A 25898-nucleotide genomic window follows, 5' to 3' on the forward strand; every position below is an offset into this window, starting at 1 on the left:
AGCAGTGCCTGTGAATGGTGATTTAACTGCTTGGGATTTAGAGAAGAGCCGTTCCTCCCCTCTTTAAATCAAACTATATCACGCTGTAATGTTCCTGGCATTTTCTTCCTTCCTAAAAAAAACAGAAAAGAAAAAATATTTTTCAGTTGTGCACATGCAGAGAAACCAGGTACAGCATGTACTGAACTCTTCCCTGCAGCCAGCTTAAATGAGCTCTCATTACTGCTGTAACTCATTACAGAGACAAGTTTATACCAACTTTTGGAAGATATGTTATGTGGTATCTAGTATACTTCAGGGCTGTAAAGCTGATCATTGCTATACGATTTTCTCACATACTTCCCCTGATTATCCTGATAGGATGCTCTACAGCTGAGCGCTGTAGCTCTGCTGTGTGATTGAGATTAAATGTTCCATTTTGACTCATACTTAATTTTATATGTTTGCTATCAGAAAATCTGCAGTAAGAATATTAATATGCACACACTTTTGATACCATAGTCGTCTTGGCATACATTTATGTTGTCTTTTTCTGAAGATTTGACTGAATGTAGTCATTCAAATAGCAAAGAATCTTAAAGAAATAGATGAACTTTATAGCAGCTTGCATTTCTTATTTATCTGTATAAAACAATCTATGGTAATCATTGTAAACTCATCTTAACACATTTTTTAGTAGCCACACAGGGACCTAAACAGTGGGATAACCCTATATGAAATGCTTGTTAAAAATTATTGTGCGATTTTTAAAAAAAAGCTTTTTGGATATAGAATCACTGAATACTAATTAATCATCAAAAATAAGAATTCTATCATCTGGACTGATTTAAAAGTCTTATTTTGTTTAAAGGTCTATTTTCCATTTAAAATACTGAATTCACACAAAATGGCATAAAGTCAGCATAGATTCTCCCTCATTTATGAAAATGAGAAGTTTATAACCTGATGACTGTAATATATTATGAGCCAATCCTGCAGTACTAATTTGGGGAAGATCAACAGGAGATGTGACTCAAGAAGACTGTGTAAGGACTGTAGGATTTGGCCCCATGTTACGTTCATACTCATAACATTTGTGCTTCACTCTGCTGCTTGTGAATTAAGTTCTCAGTCCCTAATTCATGAAAATAAATGGTGCATTCTGCTGCCAACTATTATGCATTATATTCCATACTATACTAGTTTGTATTTGTATGACTTACCCTGCCTCAAGAGATTTCCCCCCCACCTCCCACCAAATCTCTTTGTGCCTTAAGAATAGTGATGTGAAGCAAGCTTAATTTTCTTTTTTGAATCAGGCCATTCTTTTGCTCCTTCCATACTCAGGAAAATCTCTCACTTGCTTTCAGCAGGAGATTAGGTAAACATGCAAGATTTTGACTTACAGCTTGGATAGAGATAGAGATAAGTTGCAGGATACCTTGGTATACATGTTACTACTGTAGTTTATTGCAGCATGAGTTCACGCAGGGCATAGTAGAAAGCTCATGGATGTTTTTGAGAAAAAAAGAGGCATTGGATCAGGCCTGTGAGCTGGCTATTAGCCTCATAGGTATTAGCCTTTAGTCAAGTAGTTGGAATGAGTTTGAAAACTATGACAATCGGCATTTGGATTTATGTGTTTCACCTTGTATCTCTCTAAAACCCCTGTCTTGCCCACGCTGAGCAACACAAGCAGCCTCTAGTGATGTAGCACTCTAGTAACATCAGCAGAAGTTCACAGCTGTAAGCACTAAGGCTAGGTGACAAATGCTTACAGGATTAGTCTTACAATAATTTATCCCATGTTCTTATATTTTCAGTAAGACACTGTAGAGCAAAGTAGCACCTAAAGTCTTTGTTCAGCACCCTTGCCTCACTAAGGAGGTTGCATGGGCCAGACAAATGCACAGCCCATGCATACATGATGCTAAGGCGATGGACAAGTCTGCAGGCAGTATCAGCAATAATCTCTCTTGTTCCCCTTGTTAGACAGCAGGTATAGTCTACTTCAGGGCAGACCACCTGGAGTGGTGTAGTAGTGAGGGTAGCTCACTACTTCATCAGGGTTCTTAACCTTCTTCAGAAGAAATTGTATTCATTTTCGAGTGGTGCTTGAGTAACATCTGGGGGGGTCAGTAGTTTATTAACTGCCCTAGAACTTGCTCCATACTCAGACATCCAGTTTCCCTGGCATAAATGGGAGTTAGGTACTTTCACAGATACTTCTGAGAATCTGAGCCATAACACTAGACGCCTGTCTTGAAAAAGTAATACCAGTCTGAAAGTAACTTGAAAAGAGAGTTTCTCTCTTTCCAGACTAAGACCAGGTATTTGGAGAATTTTGCTCATTGCTCTGTGAACTTTTGCATGCTAAGGAAATACTAGCACACCACTTTTAAGAGAAACAAAAGAAAGCAGGCATTCTGTTCTGAAGATTTCCCTTTCTATTGGTTTAAAAATAAAAGCCTAACACAAGTAAATCACAGTTATCTAACTCAAAGGAAATGTGGCCAAAACCATAACCAGCCATTGACATATGTTCATCCGAACTTGAAGTCAAATCACTTCGTGTCAGAAGGGCATTTAATCACATTTGCATTTGCTTTTTACATCTTTTTAGCAGCTTTTTTTAGCTCTCTCTGTTACTGTTGTGGTACTTACAGAAGTAACACTAGGAACTGTAATAAAGTACATGTGTTTTTCTGCAGGATTTCTTTTTTTGCTGTGCTAATTTGTACATGGAAAATAGTCAAATACAATAGTCCATTCCTTCCAGGCTCTTTGGCATTACATTCCCCTATTATCTAACTGGGTCTGTCTTGGGTGACCACAAGCACAATTAGCCAGTGGAATGAATATAATGTTTTTTGTTTACATCTGAATGTACAAACCTTGATAGTTTTTCCTTTCATGTGTAGGTAGGTTTATTTACTGTTTTATGTCTGACTCTCTGTTTCTACAGTTGTAGCTGTATAGAGAGGGATTTTTCCAGTACAGGGTCCAAAGTGCGCACATATATTTTCATGCATAGTCATGTATATTTAGACTGGCATTTGATCACACCAGTTGGGTAAGGATGTGCTGAAATATAGAGTTCAGCTATACAAAGCTAGGATTTATTCATGTGAAGGAGTGCAAAATTTCTCATCATTGTGGTTTGTGGCCAGTGCTGCTGTACTCTGAATGTGTCATGTCTATAAAACAAAACAATTTCTTAATGTGAAGGTCTAGATGCTACTAAGTATGTATACTCATCACTTTCTTCCTACATTACTCTAGAATTTTGTGTTTGGACTTATTTTATTGACCTCTTCCTTCAGATTTTTTTTTGAAGTATATAATTTATTTACTCTTTTTCTACCAAGCGCAAAGGCTTGCATGAGCTGAACTAGGGTTGTGTGATGGAATTTTTTTCTTTTGGACTTTAGTGAATGGGAGTCAGTACTTAATGTAGGCTGTTGAGCTATTGGTCTGCTTCACCAGTGTCAGTAAAGTTAAACACACTTTGTTTAAATGACTTTTGCTAGATTCATAGGTCTGGCAAAGAATAATGAAAGAAACTGTGAAATTGAACACTGTGGAGAGTCTGAAGATTGGAATATGGTCACCTGTAGTCATGGATCTGTCAGCTGGGCAAACTCATACGCTCAGAAGGTTCATGAGTTAATGTAAAGCCTGAGTAGTCCACATGACCAGACAAATAATTCTTTAGGAGAGGGCTATCAATCTCTCCATGACTGAATTTTCACTGAAGCAAACCAAAACTGAATCTCTTATAACTGTGTTGTTAGCCATCCAAATATAACCTCATGGTTTCTGTTACAGTGTTGTCTTGTCAAATCTGCAGACAGCGCTGTTGTTTCTATGGCTTTTCGTAGCTATTTTCTTAAGCTTGTAAGAAAAGTCAGAGCTGTATGGGCAACAATCGACATGGGGGAAAAAAATGGGAAATTGCAGTCTGTTGCTGCAGAGGCATGTGTTCTCTCATATGAGGAAGGAAGGCAGAATAATAAGATCATCCTTATAGAAACAATCAGAAAGCTGAAGGTAGTGAAAAAACAGTGAAAACACATCAACCACCAGATGCTATGGTATCAGGGTGGGGAGCAGGAAAAGGAGAAAGAAATTACTTGTTCCAGCCCAAGCCAAGTACAGTTATGAAAGCAGTCTTCTCATGTGGTGGACAGCAACTAATCAAAAGCTGGCATGAAATGTTGAATTCCATCAGAATATCATGCTCTGGTATGAACCACAACTTATTCCTAACTGATGTACAGGAATGGCTTTTTGCTGTTGGCACCTCCATCTTTTCATACCAGCAGATGGACAATAGGCTTGTCTGAACAGATGGCTGACCAGCTTTGGATATTCAAGGTCTTACAACATCCCCTAGCCCTTAAATGTGTGTTCAGGCAAAGTGGGGGAAGTAAGCAGAGACGTACATTTCATGGAGTGATGGCAAATCTTCTCTAGGTCCTTAACCCTGTGTAGTGTTGAACACAGACCAATAATAGTCAACGTTTAGTGCTATCTGATCATTTACATGTCCTTTTATCTCAGGGAATGTAAAACATTTCATCACAGGTCTGAGATTTGCTATCATGCATGCTTAGACTCACTGCACATATTCAGACCTATTTTTTTAATCAGCTAAAATTTTTCCTTATGCAAAAGGGACAAAGAGAGAGGGTTGTCTATTGGGGATTATAGATACTAGAAGGATTTAAAGGTCGGTATCATGGTTTTAAAGATGCCATTCTCAAATGTTTCATTTGTCTTTCAAGATAATTGTATGCAGTATCTTATCTGTCTCTGTTGAAGGCTCTCCCACAATCGGATAGGGTCATCAGCCTTTAAAGTTTTTGCCCTTCTTTTTGGAAGTGGCAAATACCATTCTCAGAATGCTAACTCTTAAGACAAATATCATGGTTTATAACCATAGTATTAGCTGAGATTTGAGAGCAAGCTTCTCATCTATATAAATTGATTTGCCTCTGTTAACTGCAGTAGAGCTATATTGCATTCCACCTGCTTAGACTTTGTACTGAAGTCTTTTCATTTAATAACTGGTTTTACTTTGAGCTTTTACATGTGGCATTTAGATGTCAGGCACAGGAGCAATTAAAATACCTCCAAAAAGCATTGGTCATGAATATCTTCTTGTGAAACCTCCGAGTGGCCAATTTATCTCATTTTCAACAGAACACCTTTGCTGGATGTTGTGGGTTTGTTATGGACTGAATCTGAGTGTGCACATTGAAGACTACTATAGGCCAGGACCGTCTCTCTGCTTCACTGACAGTGGGATGTTACCATATCAGAGATTACTAAGTCCAGGTGCATTTCCAGCTTTTTTCTTATTTTCTCCCTTTAAGTACCCTAATTAGAATTTCATTTCACATATGAGATTTTTTTTTTTCTTTTTGCTGTCGGAACCAACTTTTCCAAATTTCTTATAAAAGTAGCTAAAGTTGTGGTGAAATTGGAAGGCTATATAGACAGGTGACTGGAGGAGGGAAAGCAGTCTGTGTACTTGTGAGATTTAATCTGCTTCCAAGGCAAGCATATGTAGAAATCTTAATAGTTTTGCCACCTGTGAATTATTTGGACACTGCTTATAGGAGCAGTCCTTCTTCTGGTAGTGTAGAGAAGTAAGTGGTATGTTCACTGATTCTACAGTACATTAATTTTCACATTGTTTCCATTTTTGTCTTCACTGCCTTTATGGAATTTCTTCCAAAGCTTCAACCCTTTAGACGTTGCCCTGGGATTTCTGCCTTTCAGGGACTGCTTGTAGAGCAAGTTCGACAGAGAGGGTGTCAGGGCAGAGGGAAGGGGGTGTGTGATAACGTAGCACATCCTGAAATAAATTCCAAGAGTGCTCAAGAAATGAGACAGGAAATTATATGCAACTTATAATAAATTCAAACTGTCCCATAAAATAAATATAACTCATTTTGTTTCCATATGAATTTACAGTAGGGGTGTCGAATTTCCCCTTCTAGCTTTGTTGGATATAATCTCAGACCGTGTTTGAAGTTTGCTAGTGTATTGTTCAGATCCTGCACTGTATCAACAGACGCAGAAATGAAGGGGAATAAAGGAAGCAATAAGGTCTCCTACTGTTCTGGTGCTGGCATCAGATTGGTAGATTATTTATTTATTTATTTACTTACTGGCTTATTTAAATCCCTGTATTTCTTTCAGCCTGGACTGTTAAAAACATCTGTTGTTGAGGGCAAATATAACTGCCCTTAACAAGCCCAGGGCTGTCTTTTCTTTTTTCATTTTGGTATGTGGATGGATTATGATTGTAAATGTGTTTTGGATATGACATTTTCATAGTTCCTGTAACTTTTAAAAAAGAGAGTGGGGGATTTTCAAGTTACTGTGGTATCGCCAATATGTTCCTTAAAGGTCTAGTCAGGGCCATGTTTTAAAGATGAAAGATCTGAATTAGCTGAAGAGGAGAGGGAAGTAATTCAATAGAAATCTCTGAAACTAAAAACTTGAGTTGCCACAGCTTGAATTGTACGACTCTGCTTTGCTAATCCAAACTTTAGCAGTCTTGTCATTCTCTGATGGGCTCAGCCACCCATCAGTGCTGGTGAGCACCAGGGCAAGTGGGAGTGCGCTATCACATCTTACCAGAGTTGAAGACTGGCATAGAGGGGAATGTATACCCTTTCTGTGCAGCAAACTGGCTTCAAAGTGTGGATGTGTCTTGTCTTTTATTTGGTGAAAGCAATGGAAACATAAATATTTTCATCATGTGTGATATTAGAGGGTAGCAGCTTATATCCTGACAGTGTTTAGGTCCTTCCATCTTTGTAATTCAATGTAAAATCACGAAAAAAAACCATCTGGTACTCCTAGAAAACTCCACCTTGGTACTGCAAACTCTCAACAACTGAGTGTATTTTCCTTTAAAGAAATATAATCATTAATTTGAGATCAATTACTTGGTGATTAAGGGGGGAATAAATATGTTAGATAGACTCTGAGGTTTATAGTTAATTCCTAAGGGTACCATAAGCATTTTTTTTCCCTGTCTTCCCTTTATTTTTTGTTATGGCATGGGATCTTGAGCTTTCTCCATGATTTCTTTCTTTCTTTATTTCTCCCTCTTCCTTCCTTTTTTCCTTCCTTTCTTCTGTCCTCCCTCCCTTTCTTCCTCTCTTCCCCTTTCTCTCTCTTCCCCCCCTATTTTTTAACTTAAATATTTCCATTTCAGTTTTCCTGCCTCCACTGAGGCTTAATGTTTCAACCCTTTATACGGCCTCTTGTTGTTAAAATAAACACATACACAGCTCCATGAGGTAACTGAGGGAGATGGCAGACCATCAGAAGAATATGAGGCTTCATTTATTTTGAATAAATGTCATGATTGTGAATGTTTATCTAAAGTTACACAAATCTTCGGAGACTTCTCCTCCCTTCTCTGAAATGCCTCCTGACCAGAGAGTGCCATCTTCCTGTTGCAACCTATGGCACCTTGTCTTAATGCTCTGACCAGCTCCAGAGGAGGTTGAGGCACCCTAGGGCTGACGAGCCTGTTAAAATCTATGCTAATGTGACAAGGTCTTCTAGCTCAGACTTGCAGAACAAGAGTTTCTAAATCCAGTCCACACGGGGTTTGGTGCACATAAGAGGACTCACTGTTGGACGTTGTGACCTGTACGGAGAGTTAGTCTGGGTGAATATCGGAAGCTTAAGGTCAGTTTACTAAAGCAAGGGAAAATGGCTAATATATACTTCTTCAGTGTATTACCCTGTCTCTTTGGGAGAGACAGTGGTTCACCTGTGGAGCTGGGAGTGCCAGCCATACGTTGGTCATTTTTTCTTGAAGCTGACGAACACAGCCCAGCCAGCACACAGCTTTCACTTCTCGCCACTTAGAAAACACCTGGCATGCATGCAATAGGCCTTGTCACAGACAACAATTTTACTTTTCTCTCTTTTTCTTTCTGTGTGCCCCTGTGGGCTCTTTCTCCTCCTGCAGTTCTTGCTACATGGAAGGCAAACCCGAAGTCCTTGAGTGCAAGATGCACTTTTGAACCCATGCAGTTGGGTGGGTTCTGAATTCTGAAAAGTGATTTCACCCATCCTGCATCTGAACCAGTCCTAGCCTCGAAAACCCTTCTGAGTCAATTAGGCGACAAGTCTGAGGCTGAGCCAGGTTGGACCTGCTCTATATTGGATCACCCATGCCTGGTGTTTACACCAGCACAGCAGGATTTAAATACAACAGGGTGTTGTAACTTAGGTCTGTGGGAGCAAGAAAGCAAGCTCTTGTATTCACATTGCTCTCCTGGTGTATATTTTCATATGGGTAAGTAGAGTGAGAGATAGGACTGATCTGAGTTTTATAAGGCACTGTTACAAATATTACAGGGAGCGCAGCGTGCAGCGTGTTGAAGTGATATAGTGTCAGCTCCATCCTCTGCCAGCAACCCCCCCACAGCTGGCTGCTGCCCTTTTAGGAGAAGAAATGAGCTCACGTTTGGCACTTTCCTCCTGGGATACAACTTCCAGTCCAGGTTTGGGAATGGTTGTTTAGCTCCTAAAATCCTGAGATGGCTGTTTATCATTTCTTCCCTGTTTTGTTGCAGACTATAAGCTGTGTATTCCCTATGATAAGTTTTAAGAGACTGCATATATATACAACTATATGACTTGCTTCAGGGCAGGAAGAATCCTGTGGGACTATGGGGATAGCACCGGCAACGTTTTTATCCTTCAGAGAGCACCTGATGTGTGGAACTAATGACTGTCAGAGGGTGCACATGTGTACAACACTGAGACTACAGACATTCTGTTTTCAGGATGACAGAGTTCAGTGTGACACTTTGTCCTTATTACTCACACAATAACCGTATCATATCAAGTCATAGATGGCTAGGAAGGGAGGAGGGGATATTTCCCCCTCAATGAACCTTTGTTTTCCTGTGCAAAAGGAAAACATGCCATAATTTCCCTTTTTCTGTTCCCTTAGTAACGAGCCTGCCTTGCATGACTGTGCTGTTAAGAATAAAAGAAGATAAAAAGGAACGCAGTGCTGAAAAGGACTACCACAGCAAACTTTTACTTATGTCCCTGGGAACTGAGGTAGCTGTATATGTATCAGGTGTCTTCCTTCAGGGTAAAGAAAAATTGTGCACCTATTGCTCTTCCCCTTGCCTGTGTTCACAGGAGCAGAATAAGCATTGAAAAACTGCAAGAGGATCTCAGTGAGAATTCTTCTTCTCTCCTTCTCATCAAGGTGTCTTCCCCTTTTTCTTCTAAGTGATGGATGATTTTGATCCTGAAGAAAGACTAAATTAAAAACTACCCAGAAGGAGATTTGGACTTTTTTATTTATTCCTTTTTAAGAGGCTGAAATGAAAAAATAAATCCTGGCCCGTTTATCTGCACTAGCAAAGTCTGAGCATAAAGTAATTACCCAAAGTACAGTATATACCCTCATACATGCGTGCTCCTGTGCCAGTGCCTTCCTTGGGGCGTGGAGTCACTCAGATCAAGGGTTCCCTGTGCCAGGGGTTTTCCATAGGAAATACTCTCTTGATCCCCTCGAAGGCCTTTTGCCTGGTCTTGCAAGTGCAAAGGAGGCTAAATTCCTTAGTTAATTTCCAAGACTGTGGAAGCCTGGGGCAAGTGGGCTGGTATTGTTCAGCTCACAGCCCCACACCCAGCAGGAGGGAGCTGCTGCTCTCCAGGGAGCAGGGGACCCAGTGTACAAGGTATAGCCACTTCCACCTCAAGACATCTGATGCTCATTGCAGCTACATTTCTTTCCAGGTTGTTTGCCAGAGAAAACTGTTTTAGCAGTAGTTTGAACAGCTCTGTAGGCATTCCTTTCATTCGGACATATGGAACAGCATGCAGTTAATTATGGAAGCAATTGCACCCGTGGTTGCTCAGCATTTCAGGTGCAGTAAACAGCTCTGGCAGCTTGGGCACAAGGGCATTTTCTCTCTTCACCTTCTTTTAACTTCTGTGAGAGCAGAACTCCCATTACTTTGGTAAGAATGACAGGTAGGCAGATTTTTCTGGCTTGTGTGGTCCTTCTGGAGGGTGGCTGGGTGGCAGGTCTGGTGGCTGAAGTCTGCTCTTCGTCTTTACATGTGATACAGTCAGGATAATGGGAAGACAAACTATCTACCACACCAGCTAAACAGTGTTCATCCATCCTGACCCTGAAGCAGACCCCTTGGGAAAAGAAAATAGGTTGGCATTCATTCCCATTACATCCTTGGATATATTGCTAAGACTGGCTTGGGGACCTATGCTTTCATGAGGTGCATGAAATGGGCAGATACTTGGTTGGAGCTGGAGAACTATTGCCATGGGGAATCCTAGTGCTTCCAGGGAATTATGCTACTCACAAGGAACTGGCTTACTTTAATAAGCCCTTTCTTCAGTATGGTACAGTTATTCTGGAAGAATGGATGTGCTTCGGTCATACAGTACTGTTTAAAATGATGTGCAATTTTTGCCTAGATACATTAAACATGTTTTTTTGTGCATTGCAAACTGGATGTGTCAGAACATTTTACTTATGATGTTTCCAAAATAATCACTCTGAAAAGTTTCAACAGCTAGTCAGGATTGCCTTGCATGTTAACATTTTGTTTGACAGTAATTACCAATATTAACTCAACTGGATGTGATTTTGTTCTGCCTTGCTTTCCTTCAAAAGCCAGAGATTTCCAAGCAGTTTCCCATCTGAGCTGTAATCCAGCTGTTACCTTGGGTGGAATGCAACAAAGATACACAACATTGTGCAAATGAAATCTTACAAACCGTATATTAACATTGGTTGAAATTTTGAAATGTATGTTTCTTAAAAAAAGATTAGGTCACTGGCCTTGTCTCCTGCTGTTACACACCTAGGTAAGTGCTAAAGGCAGTTTCTTCCTGGTTCACTACAGACAGCATTTTAGTGCTGTGTGAAGTATATACTTGACCTCAGTGACAAACTAACATCAAAGGATGATCAAGGATTACTTCAAGAGGGAGAATGTATTGCTTGGCAAGAATTCATATAGGGATGCGCTTGGACGTATCTGAAAAGGGAGGGCAGAAGGACCATATAATAGAGAAAAAGACTGGTTTTCTGTCCCTAGTATCATTTTCACAGTAGCAAAAGACAAGTTTAGGCAATGACCTCAGAGGAGCCTTGTATATTGTCACTGACAGTTCATCATACCCCTAAACAGTGGGGATATGATAAGAACCAGATGATTTAAATTTCTTAAGCAAACCCAGTGGTGCATATCATCTGGGAAATAGCTGTGGCTTAAAGTCTGTATCAGTGCCCTTAGTCCAACAAGAGGTTAACTGCATTTTTCACTATCTATATTGCTGTTTAATCTAGAGAACACAATGGGTGCTTGAAAAATATGACTTTAGCAGCATTTTACTGAACAAGGAGGAAGACTGGAACCCTCAGAAACTGAGGAGCAGTTAAACAACATGATCTGCATTTATACGCACTCTTTTCTGTGTGACATTGACAAATAGTTGGATTCTGTAGGGATAGAGCAGTTCCAAACAAAATTTTAAATTCAATTCCAGTATGCAACTAAGATTTATTTTCTTAAGGCTGAACTCCTTTTATAGGTCTCAGGATACAAACAGAGGTCTTGCTACTTTTCATGTTTCTCCCTCTGTGCAGCCACAGACACGTGTACACATACGCGCTCAGAACAAACATGGTTCTCTCATCAGGGATGCAGCTCCTGGATGGCCAGGCAGCTATTGTGATTTAAGGATGTGTGACACTTGTGTTTTTTACATGCTATTCCAGATAGTTTAAATGATTTCTGTGTACTGTGTGTTAGTGGAAAGGTTAGGAAAGACCTGTTATTCATCTCAGCCTGAATATAACATGAATGCCTGACAACTCTTTAATAAATTTAGAAATTACTGTTAAACTCTGAAGCTGGATTTTTTTTAAGAATAAAATTGGATACCTAGCTCTTTTAGTCTTACTTGATTATGTCAGATTATTTTTGTTTCTATTATAAGAAGTCCTTTTTTCAGCTCATAGTTTAAAGCCTTTTTTTTTCTTTTGTAAACTTCTTCACCTGAGTGCCCTATCCACTGACAGTGATTTCATTTTGTACACGTGATCCTTCTTGCTTTCTTGTCCAAAAGCACAAGGCATTCCTTCTTTTTCTCGTTAGAGAAGTCTTTGGGAGTCCTCACGCCCTTTTCCTCTGGAGCTGCTGTGTTGGGTGGTAGCTGCAGGATGACCCTCAGGTTAAGTGTGTATTAGGATAATGAGGAATAAAGAAAAAGCTGATTTTGATTAGTGCTAGCAGACTTACTTGTTTTATGTAGGTCATTGATAAGCAAATTGCAGGTGACATTTCTGCCATTGATGCTGTAGATGTCCGGACATCATGAGTTTTGTGTGGTCAAATCAGTGGGTGTTTCCTGGGAAGCTCAGGCTGAGATCCACCTAGAATGGACAGAAGGGGGAAGGAAGCTCTTCTGATACCAGCAGCAGGGCATAATGAGCCTTAACGACTGTCTGCATTTTGCTTCTTTGGCATACATTGGCATTTCAAGAAGCACCAACCTGGGGTACTTCTGGCAGAGATAAAAGACTTTTTCTAAGAGGGAAGCGTTACTTAAAGGAAGCTTTAAGTGGTGGCAGCTTTACTTCTTGCAGCTTTAAAGGCATGTACACACAGACACACACACACACGCACCCCCACTCTGCTTTTTTTGTCCTCTTTTTTTTTTTCTTTTTTTTTTTTCTTTTTTTTTTTTCTTTTTTTTTTTTCTTTTTTTTTTTTCTTTTTTTTTTTTCTTTTTTTTTTTTCTTTTTTTTTTTTCTTTTTTTTTTTTCTTTTTTTTTTTTCTTTTTTTTTTTTCTTTTTTTTTTTTCTTTTTTTTTTTTCTTTTTTTTTTTTCTTTTTTTTTTTTCTTTTTTTTTTTTCTTTTTTTTTTTTCTTTTTTTTTTTTCTTTTTTTTTTTTCTTTTTTTTTTTTCTTTTTTTTTTTTCTTTTTTTTTTTTCTTTTTTTTTTTTCTTTTTTTTTTCCTGTTTTCTCTTTATGGTCTCTTTATGGCAGGAACGTTAGAGCTTTAAAGGAGTACTCTAAGAGTTCTTGTATTGCAGAACACTGCAATGTTCTTGACTGTTATCACGAGTATTTTAATATAGGTTCTTCAGTTTAGTTCACGTTGTTGAAAGTGGGTAGAAATTATTAATTAGTGGTATAAGCTACTTTTGAAAAATCTGTGCTAAACAGTGAATTCTTAGCTAGTAATGGCATATATCCTTTGAAGCTGCAATAGACAACGTTCTTCAGATTTAAAATGGCTTTTCAGGCATTGCTAGAATTTCAAGCTCAATATCTTAACTGTGTAGTTCAGAGGAGGGAAAACCACTCTACTTTCTCTAACATTAAACATGGATGGAGTTGAAATGAATTATGTTTATTCCACTTGTTAAAAGAAATCTTGGAGCCTGTTCCAGCTTGAGATCACATGCTTTCTGGGAATATATAGGTCTTATAACAAATCTTGGAATGCAAATAACAGGCACATGGATCTCCTCTGGGTGGGAGTACAATTTATTTCAGAAAAATTTGGACCCTTAGAATGTCTAGCTGTGCTGATGCTTATAATTTGTGATGAGGTAATAGTACTTGGTTCACATGACTTTACCTTGCAACCTTTATTAATTATGTCTTTGAGCTTTCAACCAGTGGTGAACGGTCAGAACAAGCACCCATTTGCAGTTTGAAGATACTTGTTTCCTTGTAAACTAAAAACACATTTTATGTGCGTAAACAGACGCACATTTTCTTTTTAGCAGACTAAAAGGGCAAACACACATTTTCATTTTATAAAAAATACCCTTCAGAAAGCAGTCAGCTGAGATAACCTCAGTAAATTGGCATGTCGCTCCTCTTATCTCATGTGTAAATGTTAATAAGATTGTATCTAGAGGATGGACCACATCTGGCCATAGTCAGAATTTGATCACTTATGTCACTTTAAATTTTACATTTACCTTTGCAATTATTATGTTGAAATTAAATCTTTTTGCGTTTTAATAAAGGTAATATAAACTGAGTGTCAAATAATTGTTATACACACATTAGGCAAATCCAGTATCATCTCCCACAGACTAAATTAATTTACCTTTTTTTCCCATCAATAGATCCAAAACAAAATTACATCATACTAAATGTTACAGCAACAAAAAACTGATTCAATTACCCATCTAAACTATCTTCCAAAAGCTGTTCTGCAGAAGGAAGTGCTACATGTGTTTAAAATGCCATTACAAACTGTGCATCATGAAGCAAATTGAAAATGGATGTTGGCCACACCATAGAATAATAATTTTATTTGGCATAGCTGGCAACCTCCACTTGGCAAAAGTGCTAAGATAGGGCAGCAGGATCAGAGTGGAGGTGCTTCAGCAGAGCTGTTTGAAGAAAGCTTGCCTTCTGCCTGCTTGGGTTAGCTTCCTTCTCATTCACAAGGTTTATTTGATTAGTTAAAAAAAATTCTTTACAAATTGTGTTGGGTCCCCTTTTCAGGCTATCTTTTAATGTTCTGCTCCTGAACTCCTTTAATTTGATGGAGTTTTCATTTGACCTCAGCATGCTTTGGACCAGATCCTAAAGGTCTTTCAAAAGGGTTGGCCTTCTCTGTGTCAGAAGGCCAAATAGACTCAACTCTATGTAAGTGGCATTTGTGTATTTGCCTTTTAAAATACTCTGGTTTAAAAAAAGGAGCACTTGTGCCCTTGAAGGGTCTGTGAGCAGCAGCATGAGGAATGCAGCAGGTGACCATTGTGAAATGCCGGGGAGCCACGGCTGGGTGTGTTGCTGTGCATTGGTCCTGCACCTGACCCTTGCCACTCACTGAGCTCTTCCTTTCAAAAGAAATAACCATATTTGGTGTGTTTGCAGAGAGGAAAATCCTTTCTTTTTAAACCCATTCTGCCCAAACAGACTGACTTATTCTTCAAGATCAGGTTTGGACTGTACCTTGATAAAAGCAATAATGGGAAGAGAGGGAAAGAAGAGAAAATGGCTGGACAGGTGTCCTGCAAATCTTAATTTTTTTTCCTTTAAACAATATCTCCATTGAAGTTCGCCAATTTGGCATACAGATTTAACACTATCAACTTTCATTAGTTACCACTAATTTATTGTGCCGGTGTATCTCAAAGTAGTATCAGGCTTTTGGAGGGAATATAACTATACAATTACTCTGTCAACCTGAGTAAGCTAAGTACTGATCCATGAGCTAATGACTCACTTCAGGGTGGGAAGACTTCCGTGGAACCATGGGAACAGCACTGGCAATGTTTTCATCCTTCGGATGCATGGAGCTAGTGACTATCAGAGGATGCAAATGTGTACAACACTGAGATTATGGGCTTTCTGTTTTCAGGAGAACAGAGCTCAGTGTGAGACTTTGGCCTTATTACTGAGCTGAGTATAGAGACAGCTAATAAAAGAAATGGGCTTTCACTTCAGCTAATCTTATGCCTGGCTGTTTATGCAATGTCACAGACGACACTAGTGGGTGAACTGCAATCCCCTTGCAGAATTTTATAAGACTAAATGGTTTCCATATTGGAAAATTCTGTCATTATTAACGGTTAGCATACATAATGCATTCCTGACTCCTTAAAGTATACTGAAAAGTTAACCTCTTACCTTGATAAATCCCAGTTAACACACATTTCATATCCTAACGTGCCAGACTTAAGTCCTTTGCTCTACAGACACAGACTGTTCCGTTTAGGATCTTGGTTATGTGTGACAAATTCAGTATCTCCCTTAAACAGCTGTATATTGAAACTGTTCACAGCCCTAAACCATCGCCAACATTTTCTTTTTTGCCTGTGAATAACAATATTCAAGACTGGTATATTTCACCAGGTTTCAGATTTCATGACAAAACTTTTACACAGCTTCACTGAAGATAAAATAATTTCAGTGTTGAGCTATCTCCATGTCTCAAATAATCCCTCAGTGCTGAAAGCTAGAGTTGTTTCCTCTAACATGGGCTAGCAATGATGCTTGCTGATGTTTCTCTATTGAAGGTGTACCATCAAAGTCTCCCTCATATAGTTGTCTTGCCTTCTTATTTATTCCAAATACAGTTAGAAATGCTATTCACCAGGTGTTGGCCCACAGCACAAGCCAAGCTTAGAAGGAGAACACTGCCTGGTCTCCATCAGACACAGGCATTTTCCATGCACCTTTGCATGCTTCTGTAGGTTGTTCTTCCAGCAAAACCGCATCATCCAGGAGGGACAATACCTATCTAAATGGTTAAATTATTTATGTCCCTACAGATCTGTGTTTCTGAGGTACATTTGCATGAATGAAAATGAAATGCTGGATACATGCATGACTGCATTATTTGAGGCAGGTACTGCTGTGCATTTATGAGTTAATCCTAGAAGAGCTGAGCATTTCTGAGTTCATCGGTGCTGCTTCTCTATAAAGTTGTTTGCACCCAACCACTGGCATTAACAATAGCACTGCCTGGGTCTGTGCCTGGCATTGGAGAACTCCAGCTCTTCAGGTAGTATGCACTTTCTTTTTTAAGTTAGCAAATAGTAGGCGTAAAACAGCTAGGGAATCTTTGTCCAGAAAGTTTTATAGGAGATCTTTGGACAGAGAAGAAGTAATGATAGTTCCAGTGCCTTATGATGAGTGCATGAAAGTCGTTATGTTGAATGTCTTTGTATCACGTTGATTCACTATGTTGTGATTTTTTTTCCTCAAGAGCATCTTGGAAGGCACTTTTTAATACGCCCTTTCATAGTTTGTAACACAGCAACAAAACTTCAAAGCACAATTTCTAATGTCTACAATACTCCACCTCTTCCTTTTAATCAGGAAAAATCTCTTGCCTCACTGTTGTCCAAAGTGCTCTTTTATAATAGTCATCACCAGTCTCAAATTGAGACAGAGTATGATACTCAAAGGATGAAAGCAAGTCCATACAGCAACCCCCACTACAAGAACTGGCTGCCAATCGGTAGGAATGTCAGAGAATTACAGATTTATTCAGTGCTTTCAATGATCAAGATGATATCCAGTAAAAAGAAAGGTTAAGCTAGCAACAATATTTTTTGTCCTTTAAATGATTTTTCCTGATTTTTTTCCTTGTCCCTCTCCTCAGAGCTCCAGAACAGCTCGCTCAGAGGAAGATCGAGACTCACTGTGGGATGCCTGGGGCTCGTGGAGCGAATGTTCACGCACTTGTGGAGGAGGGGCTTCATATTCACTGAGACGCTGCCTGAGCAGCAAGTAAGTGGGTGAACGCTTTTTACTTTATTGATGGGAGAATTCAACCTGCTCATATGTGTCAGACCATAAGAAGTAACCAGTAGAGGTCTTGAACTGCACTGAAATTTTCAGCTCAGTGTCAAAAAATTATGGTGGTGTGTTTTTTAATTCAGGCAAGCAACCAACATGTTTGATAAGGCAACACCCTTTTAAAATATAGTGAGAACCTATGGAGATACAAAAGTTGCCTGGACAGCTTGCAAGGCTGCCAGCTACTGAAAAATGAAACCTCCCTACACTTTCACCATTTAAGCAGTAAGACTTTTCACATACTTGTACCAGACTACAGCTAATTCACTAGGTTTAGCACCCCACAATCTTAGCCACACTGAGACTATAAAAGCATCATATTGACCCAACGTGGCATCCTGAGCTAGATAAGAAAGAATCATAATTCTGCTGAGGATACCTTATGAATTAAATTTCAGGTAGGAAGTCTTCCATACTAGAAAACCCTCCCCAACAGGCAGAAGTAGAATGGCCCAGTGAGAAGGTGAAGTCTGGGTACCCAGTCAGGCATCTGAGATTTTATTCCTCCCCAGTTACTAGCTTGAAATGGAACATGGACAAGTCACTTGACATCATTTCCACTCTATAGTATATGTAAGTTTTACCTGCAAAATATTTCTAGTAAATATTATTTCTATCTACTTTAGGAAAAAGTTTACCTGCAGCAAACACGGTATATTTGATAAATATTAACAGATTTCTGACAAAGGATATGAAGAAAAACTCCAGACCCAAACTTTGTGCCTTACTGCCATCTCTGATACCTTGTAGTATAGTACCTGATATATTGTAGTATAAAAAATGTAATACAATTTTCCATCCTGCATGTTTCTTTTCTATTTTCTTTCATGTGCTTATAAAACTGATGTTAATAAAACGAACTGCGACAATACACTCCAAATTGTTTCCTATATCTGACATTTTAATACATGATGCTACTTAGTGAGGACAAGAAACAGCACAAATTGTAGTATAGTACCTGATATATTGTAGTATAAAAAATGTAATACAATTTTCCATCCTGCATGTTTCTTTTCTATTTTCTTTCATGTGCTTATAAAACTGATGTTAATAAAACGAACTGCGACAATACACTCCAAATTGTTTCCTATATCTGACATTTTAATACATGATGCTACTTAGTGAGGACAAGAAACAGCACAAGGTATTGAACCATAAGATCAGAATAGAATATTGTGTATTTTAGCTTTATCTGTGGACAGTTTGGTCTCCTAGTTCTAGCAATTATTGAGTTGACAGTGTGCAAAAAGTCTGCTAGAGGGAGAAAAGATAGGCAAAGGCATCTACTGAAACCAGTGGAAAGACAGTACTTTTCTATTCCAATCCCATGGAAAAAAAAAATAGAATAATTTTATTTTTAAATGTGGGGCCAAATTCTGATCTCTTGTTAGTTCCACAGGAAATAGTGGTTCTGCAAATACCTTGAAATCGGGAATTGCAGAGACAGGAACTTATTTTCAGTCACAGTGTATCCTTGTCAGACTTAGGAAAATAAGTGATCTTCTATATATTCCTTTAATGAAAACATGAATCCAGGCATACCAGGAGATCTGCGGAACCTGAGTAATACAAAGGCTTGCTGACTACACCTCTGCTCCCGCACTGAGAACTGCCTCAGTAGTTTCTAGAGGGGAAAAGTCTTGGAGGTCTATGACAGTAGTGGTAGTAGTCATAGTGCTCTGTAGTATGTGAGTATAAACCACTCCTGGGCAGGCTCTCCCTACCTGCTTCTCTTTGACTCTTGTACTATTTGGGATGTCCCTGAAGCTACCCCAGTGGAACAGGGAATAAACTCATAAATCACACAGGACTTGTTTTTCATACAATACCTCACTACTGTCCCGTCAGTACATAAGCGATGCTTCCTGCCTTAAGAAACCATCTGCAAACTTTGGCCCATTCAGATGTGGAAGCCCCCTGTTTTCAGGATAGGATGCAGGGGTTTAATTAGGTGCACAACTTTTGCTAGCCAGTAGCAATAAATCATAGATAGTAAAATTTGACCTGGCATTAACACAGTATCAAGCGTGTAATAGTTTTTCCTTTTTCCTGGTCTGTGTGCAACTGCTAATGAAATAAAGGGTTTAAATTACTAATTTTTGTGCTAGGAAAGCATTTTAAGTTACTAAGAAAAAGACAGAGAGGGAGCAGGGGAAAGAAACTCATTCAGACTTTGAAGGCTTGGAAATAAGCCTGTGCGCATATTTCAAACCTGGCAAGGCTAGAACAAAATGTCCACCTCTCTGGGACAATTTCTTGGTTGGTACAGTTTATCTCATGTATTTGCTGTCTATAATTTCATGGCAGCATGAAGGAAGGTACTAGATACTTCTGGCAAATGAAAACTGGCAACATATTTAGATGTTTTGGAACAAATTAATCCTAAATATTTCTCATCCTCGGAGGAATGTTCATAATGCCTCATGTCTTTTAGTTCTGTATGAAGTGACTTTCAGATCATTAGATGAAAAGAGAGAGCCCAGTGCATCTGCTTTGAAGAAATGCAAAGACTAATTGCCCATTCCTAAACACTGTTAGTATATGCAGCTAAATAAAGGAAACCAGTTTTCTTTCCAGCTTTTGTTTGCCAAAGTTATGTTAGTGCTTGTGTTGTTTGTTTTGGGAACATGTTTTGTGTTAGGCTTTCGCAGCTGTGATGAAAGAATGGAAAGTGTTAGTGAGAAATTCTGTTTTCTAGGGTTTTAGATGGCAAACATTTCAGGGTAGGGGCTGTTTAACAGTACATTTCATTAGAACAACTGGTCCTGATTATGCTAAGGACATTTAGTATGATAGTGATATAAATAAATACACCAGTCACACAAGCCAACAGGAGTTGTCAGCCCAAGTCAACCATGCGTCCTGGTATCCTGCACTGACAGTGAGCAGTACTGGGTCACTGCGGTGGCAGAATAAGCCGCAGGAAAATAACATTATGATAATTAGTAGTTAAAGACTGGGTTAAACCTCAAAGCATGACACTTTTCATGCTCTTTGTTGGCATTAACTCTTTATAACTTCAGATATTCTTGTTATTCACACAGAAGGACAAACCCCCTTTAAATGTTACAGTTGTTTGCCTCAACTCACTTGAAAGTGAACTTTCCAGCTTATTTATATGCTGGGCAAAGAAGTATTTATTTTTATCATTCCAGAGTGTTTTGCCCTTTAGTTTCAGTATCTCTCTTTTTTTTTTTTTTTTTCCTTTTTTTTTGATACAAAGCTCAGGTAAGAGAAACTCCTCATCATCTCCTCTCCATCACGAACTGTCATGCAGCACTGCTGGTCAAAACCTGTAGAGAGGAGAACCACAGACCACTCCTGTTTTTCCTGAGGGCCAAACTAGCAACTGTTGTGCTTCTACACAGAACCAAGTTTTATTAGCTATTGGATACTTTGGCTACACAGATGCTGGAAATACATAGCAGAGCAGGTGGAGAGACACTGCAATATGGTCTTTGCCCTCTTCCTTGGAATCTGGCTATTATTTGTTGCAGTCTGTCTATTGCACAGCATAGCTGGAGTTTGTCATCCAGCACAGTGATTGATAGTACTCACATACCTTCAATCCAGATATTAATAAGTGTGCATGTTGATTCAAGCAAACTCAAACAGTAATAAATGGCTGAATGTTCTTTAGATATCTGAAATTCATGTGCATTTATTTAATTTCCTTGTATTGGAATACATTTTCAAATTGTAAAAGAAATTATCAATTCTCTTATGCTAAGTTCACCTGTCCTGGTCCTAAAAATATTTGATGTGTTCTAGAATTGTACTTTACATATTGACAAGTACTGCAGTAATATCAATAGTGTTTTACTGTTTCTAGGCTTGACAGGAAAGTATTTGTGATTTTTTTTTCCTATCATCTTCCAAATTCATCATCACTTTCTAGTAAAGTAAGGTTGCAGGTAGCAGAAAAGCAGGATGTACTAAAGTTTTGGCAATGATTTTAGCAGATAATAGATAAGTAGTCTTTTTTTCAATCTGCTTAGAAACCCTACCTGTTATTGTTGCTGCTGTTTCCAGCTAAAGCATGAAGCAGGGAACAGTTTGTATGAGTGTATAGCAGAGTGCTAAGCTGGTTATAGAGTCCCATGGGTACTGAATCTGGGTTTAAGAGGTCAAAATTTGAGATCATCACTCTTACCTCTCGGAAATCATGTGTAAACTGCCGAATAGAGTGAAGGTTTTCCACCATTAGATGAGGGATATATGTTTAGTAGCAGAAGAAAGTCAACATTAACATCTTCCTGACAAGTTTCCCTCAGTAATAAAAGTGACAAAGATTTAAAAAAAGAAAAAAAAAAAAAAAGAAAAAAGAAAAAAAAAGAGGGAACACATAACCCCCGCTTTGTTTAGATGATTCATACTGGCTCTGTTACTTGCTGGAATATATTTTTTTCCCCTTTTCAAACACCTCCCTTCCTTCCTTCAGCTGATGGCTGCCTTTTGGTAATGCAAGCGAACCACCAGTATGAAATTCCCTTTCCACGAGCTCTGCTTGCTAAATTAGCTGAAGTAAGTGATTCACTAGTTTGGTTGTTCAGCCCACTGCCATTGCATTCTGCAGGATGAAAACAGTAGATCTGCATAAATGACTCTCAGTTTTATTGCAGTTTTACTCGGTTGATCAGTAAAATAGCCACCGAGACATGCTTTTGGAGGTTAGGTTTAATAAACTAGCTAAATTAGCTAAAATTAGGTCAATTTTATGCTGTGTGACATTTGTCATCAGACAGAAGAAGCCCAAAATAAATTGGATTTATTTCATTAAGGAGTAATGTTTTCTCATTTTGATCACATAGATTATCAGTTCACAAATCAAGCATCAAATGATTTGGTGCCTGTCAGACAATGATGGAATAGATGCACGTTATTCATCTTAGTTTAAAGCTAAATAATAGAATAAGAACCCATTACAACAACACTGACTAGCACTGAAAAGGGGATACATCAAATACTATGTATTTAAAAAATGCTGTTTAAAGTTTCAACTGTATATACCTTTGATACCAAAACATTGTCTATTGTTGTGTTGCTGCTTCACAACTGAATTTAGAATTTAGTCCAAGCATGTGGCTGTGGCCCCTAGTTTCAGGCTACAGTCACAGACTCATCTGTCTCAGGGACTTAGATTAGAAGAGAATCTGAGGTTTTTCACATCTAACATTGATAAAAGGTCCTTTAAACTTTCTGAGTGAAATTGAGTGACAATTACAATGGAACAGTTATTCTAGTTTTTGGGTTGCTTCTTTATCAGATGGAAGCTAATATAAATTACTGCAACTATTGTGCAATGATATAAATGCAGTCTGCTCTAATCCTGGCACTACTAAATAAGGCAAATGATGCCACTTTACGAAATGTTCCTATGCTGGTCAGAATGATCATTTTAAATACTATGTTTTTTTATGACTTCTAGAATAAGCCCTTTGCTTTCTTAAGGTCTGTAGAATAAAGAGCAAAACATTTTTGCACAAATGCTATCATAATTGCTGAATACATCCACAAAAGTAAATAACACTCTGATGAAGCATACCATGTCACTCAATGGAAGTACAGTCAATGTCATAAAATTCTTAGGTCACCTGTGCTACCAAATGATTTTGGAGGATGATTCTCATTACCCTGATCAAAGCTATATCTGTATGCTAGCTTAGTGTATTACTTCCTGCAAATGACCTTCAGGATACCTCAATAGCTGGCTTGTTTTCTGCTTCAGTTGATAACTGTAGCTGGTTGACTCTGTAAAGGACATCCTCCATGCTAGATTGGGTGATTTTAAACATTTGGAAAAAATTTTGAGTATATTTAGTTTGTAGATACTTTTGGTTAAAGCTGTGCCATCTAGCAGCATTTTCAAAAGGAAATTTTTATTCTGTTTACTTGGGGATTAGTCAAATCTGTAATTATGGGAACATTTCCTGCTTTCATTTGATGGAGAAGCATTTCCATTTTTCGAGAAAGATGACAGTTCTAACTCTTCCTAATGGCAGAAGCAAGTGACGATCTTAAATTTGAGTCAATACTATAAAAAGCTGCAAATTTCACACAATCTAGATCAGTGCTGTAATCTGTGGAGTGATTGCTGGTGGTCTTTGGAGAACCAGTTAGTCACATTGTGCTGGCTGTCCTATTTCCGGCTTCTATGCCTCAGTGAAGTAACTAAAAATATATAAAATGCTTTCCTAGTGTTGTTTTCCCATGTAATCCATTGCTAGAGTTGCCACAGGGATGTTATATGTCGTGTTTTGGGTGAGAAACAGATCTGCATTAGAATGAACAGTAGTCAGCATTGTACCTACAGATGAGTGATGGATATGGTCTCCATAAATCTCTCTGTTGAGAAGCAGCCTACCTAACAAAAATGTCTGTGGAGCCTTCACTTGGATGATATACTGTTCCTAAGTCCAGGTTCACTGGAAGTGCTCTTGTATATTCATAATTCTTTCAATAAATCTGTTCGGGGATTTAAATGAAAAAAAATTAAATCAGCCAGGCCTTTGCATGATGTGAAGTTTTTGTATGCTTTACGACCTACAAAAAATAAGTTAAGATGTAATTCTCTAAAGCCCCAGGCAATAGATTGTACATGAGAAAGCATGAGCATTTCAGTGGAGCTGGGCTAACACACATGATTCAGACCCAGGTTCAAACTTCCTCAAAGCATGGGGAAAAGACCAGCTGCAAAACTTGGATCCAGATCTGAGCTCAGGCATGTTCAGATTTGGGGTGTTAGTACTTTTGGGCCTGCAATATGTTCTAGATGCTATCTTTGTGATAAAGCAGGCAAGGTGAGATTTAGTATTGTATTTTCTTTCCACTTAGGCTGTGAAGAGACCTCTTGCCATTGTTTTGCTGAAAGGCACTTCTTTAATTCTTGCTTTTTTTCTGCCTTTTTTGGCTAGTGAGCAACTGAAAAACATTTGCAACTGTAATTGCTTTCTGTATATCTGCAATATGTGTTGTATGTGCAACTCTAAAGCTAAAGACAGTTTTTAAAGATTCTTGAGAAAATAAAAAAACCTGCAGTGACAAACAAACATGAGAGACTAAATGCAAGAAAATAAACAGTACTCTGAAAGCACTCTGACAAATTTTTCTCCTTCTTTTCCTTTATTTTTCTCAAATTTGATTTTTGTTATTTTAATTGGACTAGCCAGTCATATTTTACTGAGAGTTTAGGGAGTGTCATTTAATGCCAGCTGCTACTTAGAAAATAGCATTCAGAGGCTCTGAATAATGCAAAGAAGAATTTGAAAGTAAAAATTGGAATAAACTCTATTCTGTTCAGCAATTTGTACAGCAAAAGTTCAAGGTCTGCCTTACTTTTGAGTAAATATAATGCCAACCTTAAACTCCAAGGGTAGCAGAAGCTACCCAGAGTAAAAGCTATGTGTGGGTTGGAGCAGCACTGTTGGAGCTACAGCTGATCATTGTTTGTATAACATTCCAAATAAAATTCTCAAATCTGAACTATTCCCCTCATCAAACTTCCAGAATTTAAAATGAAATTGTGACATGAACCTAATCGTACCTTTAGAAGGAAAGGCTTATCTCTGCAAGACCAATAGATATATTAGCTTTCTCTGGGCTCTATGCTATTTTGGCTAGACTGCTAGAAATAGCAAACTTGGTATATCAGTAGCTGGGCTAGTTACCTTTAGGTTACTTTGGTTATTTATGGCACTATAGCATACAGTATATACAAAATTTTGGAAGAGGTTGGATGGCATTCTGTAGGGAGCATTCAACACAACTTCAGCAAACATCCGGTAGCCAGAAACAAGTAGTTGTTTTGTACTAATATCACCGTGAAAGGGACTTCGTCTTTGAGAAACACTATTTACTTGTCCTTCAAATTCCTAAACAATCAATCAGGTTTTGGTTCAGGCTAAACAGTAAATAAAGGCATTTTTTCCTTTTTTCTTTTTTCTAACACCATCTCTTTGATATAATGTAGTCATATTCCATATGTGTATAGCTATATTCCATTCTTTTGATTCCAGTGAATTTACTTTAGATATACAGCAGAGTTTCACAGAGTAAAGCCCAGTATGATGGCTTTTTTGTTAGTTCCATACTCATCCCCTTCACATAGGTTTATTTAGTCATAGAATCATAGAATGGTTTGGGTTGGAAAGGACCTTTAAAGATCATCTAGTCCAACCCCCCTGCCATGGGCAGGGACATCTTTCACTGGATCAGGTTGCTCAAATCCCCATCCAACCTGACCTTGAACACTTCCAATGATGGGTTATCCACAACTTCTCTGGGCAACCTGTTCCAGTGTCTCACCACCTGCATTGTAAAAAAATTCTTCCTTATGTCCAATCTAAATCTGCCCTCTTTCAGTTTAAAATCATTGCCCCTTGTCCTGTCAGTATGGGCCTTGGTAAAATGTCTTTCTCTGTCTTTCATATAAACCCCCTTTATATATTGAAAGGCTGCAGTAAGGTCCCCTGGAGCCTTCTTTTCTCCAGGTGGAAGATAGAATCACAGGATACCTGGAGTTGGAAAGGACCCATAAGGATCAT

At 38.5% G+C, this 25898-nt stretch overlaps 1 protein-coding gene across 1 annotated transcript in view; it reads left to right on the forward strand.

The window, feature by feature from the left end:
- Nucleotides 1-25898, forward strand: part of ADAMTSL1 (ADAMTS like 1) — a 464029-nt gene that overhangs the window by 260583 nt on the left and 177548 nt on the right. The window contains exon 3 of the mRNA XM_009274309.1: nucleotides 17159-17286. Coding sequence (XP_009272584.1) covers nucleotides 17159-17286 — 128 coding nt within the window. The remainder of the gene's footprint in view (nucleotides 1-17158; nucleotides 17287-25898) is intronic.

Source organism: Aptenodytes forsteri, unplaced genomic scaffold, assembly GCF_000699145.1.
Source record: "Aptenodytes forsteri isolate BGI_AS27 unplaced genomic scaffold, ASM69914v1 Scaffold46, whole genome shotgun sequence".
NCBI classification, from domain to species: Eukaryota; Metazoa; Chordata; class Aves; order Sphenisciformes; family Spheniscidae; genus Aptenodytes; species Aptenodytes forsteri.